This window comes from Gymnogyps californianus, chromosome Z (genome assembly GCF_018139145.2).
Source record: "Gymnogyps californianus isolate 813 chromosome Z, ASM1813914v2, whole genome shotgun sequence".
Lineage (NCBI taxonomy): Eukaryota > Metazoa > Chordata > Aves > Accipitriformes > Cathartidae > Gymnogyps > Gymnogyps californianus.
This window is the reverse complement of record NC_059500.1, coordinates 33595616-33600601: the sequence shown is the minus strand read 5'-3', so window position 1 is coordinate 33600601 and position 4986 is coordinate 33595616. Positions and strand designations below refer to the sequence as shown.

General features: G+C 41.2%; 1 protein-coding gene across 1 annotated transcript; it reads right to left on the bottom strand.

Annotated features, from left to right (window-relative positions):
- Positions 1-3856: 3856 nt before the first annotated feature.
- On the bottom strand, positions 3857-4147 carry CTXN3 (cortexin 3). Its single transcript, XM_050913679.1, has one exon. It carries the CDS (start codon positions 4145-4147, stop codon positions 3857-3859), a length of 291 nt encoding a protein of 96 aa, XP_050769636.1.
- Between the last annotated feature and the right edge of the window lie 839 nt (positions 4148-4986).

Here is a 4986-nt window from a genome sequence, read left to right as displayed (position 1 = left end):
CTGCAAAACTCCAGAAGCACTGAAAACAGGATGTGAAATGTGGGAAACCAATAGCTTTATTTTCATGCAAACTACATGAGTGTGAATAGACACTTGCCATATCTTACAGACTAAGCATATTTCAATAAACCAGGATGAAAAAAAAAGAGATTTTGTGTTGGAGAAAATTCAGGTCATGGCCACAGACCCAGTCATGCTGTAGATCAAAGGTTTCTGGCTTCTTTCCTGCAGTTCTTGGGGGTCTGCAGGCTGCTTCTCTGTGGTCATTGACATGTGTAAGTTTGTTGATCTTTGCACCAAATTAAGTATAAATTCCTACCAAATAGGCTACAGATCAGAACAGAGGTTGCAACTCCTAAGCTAGACTTCTTGAAAGTGTCCCATGAGACCACATCTCATATGTGTAGCTCTAGTATCTCTGTGTAGAGCTCCAAACCTGCAAAATCCCTGTGTACCAATTCCATAAGGCTCAGAGGGCCATGTAGCCACACATCAGTTACCTCCAGGCCTTCTCCTGGGGGCATGTGTGGTAAAAGCTGACTATGCTATGCTTCACAGACCGCTTTGTCAAAATCAAGCATTATGCATTTCCTCAGAGTATGTAGGAGGCAGAACAAAAAGTAAAAATAAGACAAGTTTGTATTCATATTTCCTCTTATTTACACAAAATTCCCTTGTTGGAAACTTTAAAATCCATACAATTCTATAAACCCCATCTCTGGTGAGGGAGAAGAAGTTTGTCCTACTGCCAACTGCATCAGTTGGTTGATGGGTTCTTTTTCTCTCCCAGTTAGCACAGCTGTACTGCTGGATCCCAACTTCACCTACCTTTGAAAGAGAGCTCAGATCCTGCTAGTTGCATGGCAATGGCAGACACATTTCACTGCAGGTCCAACACATATGTACATATCCAGCAGAAACCCCTACATGGCTCTTGCAGAGTGCACAGAGCTGTGGATTTCTGTGGCTGTATCATTCCTGACACCTGAGATATTTTAAAGGTAGTTCATGTCTGCACAAGTTGCACCCAGACCTCTGACTGCAGTGGAGAAGCAGCATCGGGGCTGTTCTCACACCCATGCACCCCAGACGCCACTGAGAACATGCTGTTAGGCCAGCGCTTTCATTTAAGGGTCATGACTGAGATATAAAGTCTTGAAATCCTCATTGGAGTAAAACAGCTTTACTCCCTGGTGTCTACCAATAAAGAGTTTTATCTCTGTCCTTATTTGGCTTCATCCCTCCGCAGTAGCCATTTGACTTAAACTCCTTGTAGTTAGATTGAACAATCTAACCTAAATGTGGTATTTGTTAAAAAATTACACATATTACTTCTTTCTCCACAGTATGTAAGAGTATATTTGCTTAACTTATATCAAGAAATATTCATTCTAAAAAGAGTTTTTAGAGATTGCACAGGATTTTCTATAGAAACTGATATAATAAACAAAGGCCTATACCAGAGTGATGCAGAGCTGCCTGAGTACAACTGCATGAGCACACAGACCCTCCCTTTCCAGTCTCATTAATATTTCAGGTCATTCCACAGTGAATACATATTCTTGTGAGGCATACTGATGTGCCAGAGGCTACTTTGTGGACTGGAATAGTACTCTTTCCATTCAAAGTCTGGTCTGGTTTCTCCAGGCAAAGGAAAAGTGAGTTATCATGAAACTGAATCACCAGCATGTCTTCAGAAAACTTCTGTTAGACTTTGAGAGTGTGAAGGAAAAAGTCTCTGCCGCAGTGGGGGAACTGGTGTGAATTTTCTATCTCTGCTATAGTCAATTTAGCAATATCCACAGATAGGCTGACTTAAAGTGACTGCCCGGCAGTATTAAATTCCCCTTAATAGACTGACTTATCCCAGTGGTTTACAAAAATATCTCCTTGGAATGCTTCCAAACATACCAGAGATGCTGGCCAGCTAAGTCTCCAAAATAGTCCTCAGTTAGCAACTTCCAAACTCCACACAGGAATCAAATTGCGTCATTGAACACTGTGCTACATTCCCTTGACTGGAGTCATCACCTCCCTCTTCAGGTGCGAATATGAGAAAAAGTCTTTTTCTTTTAAAAGAAAATAAAATGTATAAAGTCTTCAAACAAACAGACCCTGACACAGGAGAGAAATCCCAGGCCAGAGGCAGAAACGCTGTTACTGCTGCTTCATAAATATTGACAACCCATTGCTGTAGGCAGCACCGGTGCAACAACAGGAACATTCCCTTAATGCCACACTGTCGTTACCTTTAGGAAATGATCTGAAAGTTTGAGTTTGCTTTGATTTAGCTGCCCTGGCACTGATAGATATGTAGCTAAAGCCAGTACCTCATGGCTTCTGGAGAACATTTTTGTGTTCCTGTCCTCTTCTGCCCACTCCATCTCAAAGGTTACCACCCCTGCAACAAGCTGTGCTCATATTTCAGCAGTAACAGATCACAGCCCAGCTTCTTTCTGTGAACTCATCAGGGAGCTGCGTTTGGGGCTCTGGTTGCCCTCCTGTGAACTGTGACAGCCAGCATGCAGAGCCACCCCTCCTTCCACTGCCTCTGCTACAAATAGCTGCAACCTTTAACCGATGGACAGGACAAGCGGCAAAGGGAAATAAATAGCTTTAAGTGCCATGGCTAGAGTCAGAGCTTCAGCTCGAATGAGTCAGCACAGCCCCAGCTGTACCAGCTACGGCAGGGGCTTTGTTTCTCCATTTACAGGCTGCAAGCCAAAGCACAAAGGAAAACTTCCCAACTGCTTGTCATTATTATAGTATGAGTAAAATAGCTAAATCTAAAGCTTTGTCTGAAAACAGGCAGCACATCCACCTGGACTCTAAGTAGTTCTACTAAATTTTATGCTATCTTTTAAATCTTTCTTTCCCTGATCAATCATGCAGATAGGTTTTTGTTTACATTGACTTCCAGGAATGGGTTTTCATTGTACAAACACATTCAAAGACATTTATAGGTAAAGAGGGTGGTGGTTATTTATTGATTCTTAGCACCAATGTTTCAGTCATCCAATTAGGAAGCAAAAACAACGTAGCGTGACCTACACACCAAATAAACAGACTGAGTGAATGCTGGAAATGCAGGGTTTGAAATACATGCAAGACTGAAATTTGTTTGCATAAGCTGTTCTAAGAACAATGCAAAAACGTATCTTAAGAGATATCAGTTTTGGCACAAAAAGACAAAGATAGGCCAAAATCATTACATATCTCATTCACAACAAAGATTACAGTCAGTGATTTGTTAGTATTAAGTAGCTTAATCACTGCTTAATGCTAAGAAAGAGCATCTTATTGAATACCTGGGAAAACATGGAGGAATTTTCTTCTCTTGAAGTTTTCTAGCTCTTTCAATCTTATCTTACGGTACGGGAAACTTCCTCACTTGTCTTCAGAGCATGGGAGATAGAGTAAGAAGAGTCCTGTGGAGCTTGAAAAGATAATTTACTACATACAGATCATAAAAACACATTCTTACCTCATTTGTAAGACACCTTCCTCCACAGACTCTTGTTAATGATGAAAAGGCTATGCAAAAGAAGACGTGCTCTAGTGTCTCTTAGCTGGTTATAAGAGATCACTTACACTACATATTGTTCCAATGCATTCTGAAGACAAGTTCTGCTAATGCAACCTTTATCTTTTTCCCAATGAGAAGATTCACTAATCTACTTTCAAAAGTTTAACTTGCTTTGGTATTTAATTAAAATCAAATTCATTGTGTGCATATTTGTATGTACATACAAATGAAATATTTGAAAAACTGTAAATCAGAAACAAAATAAAGAGACTTTCCAGGATTTTTCTTTCTTTATCAGAGTGCTAAATAAGCCTCCATAATTCTCAGTCTCTAAGCAAGAGCATAGTCAAACTGGCCTTTCTCCAGTCCAAGTCCATCAGCCCAGGTTGAGGTTGGCATACTCCGGTAGGGGTCAAGGAGAATTCGGAAGCAGCGAACAATGAGGATTCCCAAGAAAATAAATAATAAAATCACAAAAGCAAATGTTGTTTTCTGTTCCAGGGTCATGTTAGAATTTGGTGTCATGTTCCCAGATGGCACCAAAGTGGCAGTGAATATCTCTCCATCCATCATCCAGGGAAGCTGAAACGAATAATCCCACAGTCGCCTTCTTTTCATCATCAGTTTGCTGAGGTCAGAGTAGAAGCCATTTAGATGCACTTTGCTATCTGTAGGGCAAGGTGGAAGTAATGTTAACTGTGAATAGTCCTTTTGTTTGTTTACTTCAATACAACTTTCTCCTAATGGAGAAAAATGAGATGGAAAAGAACTTGACAGCACGTCTGCTTGCCCCTGTGTCATATATGAGACCTGTTAGAAATCCTGTACCATTCTCTTGGCAGCGCAGAATCCAGCCACCGATATTAAATGTCACTAGACCCTGAGCTGGCAGTAACCTCTCCCTACCTACCATATCATTTGGACTGGGGTAGAACATTTCTTTCCTGCAAGGGGGGAAACGAGGGGTTTAATCACACTGCTCCAGTGGGTAGCCCACAGGAATGGTGAATTGCATGGCTTGCTGCAGGACAGACGAACTGCAATTGATGCCAGTCTAAGTTGGGGGCAAGGGGTTTGAAAAACAAATGTAGTTATGGTTTTATACACAATGACCAAAAATGTTTTGAGGTGGGATGGACCAGGACCCGCTGCAGGCCGATAAAATGCACGTGTCCCCATGATGGAAGGCAGCAACCATTCAGTGGCATTTATGAAAGAAAGGCATAAATCATTTGTGTTTGAAATGAGAGATTTAGGAAGGTAGCCTGAAGTAAGTCAAGTTATAATTTAGCTCAAGGGCAAATGTTTCCTCTTCTTACTTAAAATCAGAATCAGGCTTACAAACACAGTTAGCAAGAAAATGTTTTTTATGTCGCCAGCACTGCCACATCAAAAGAATCGCCAGGATTTGGGACTGAAGTTGGCTGTTTCTAGACAGCAGAGCATATGCTGTGCTACCG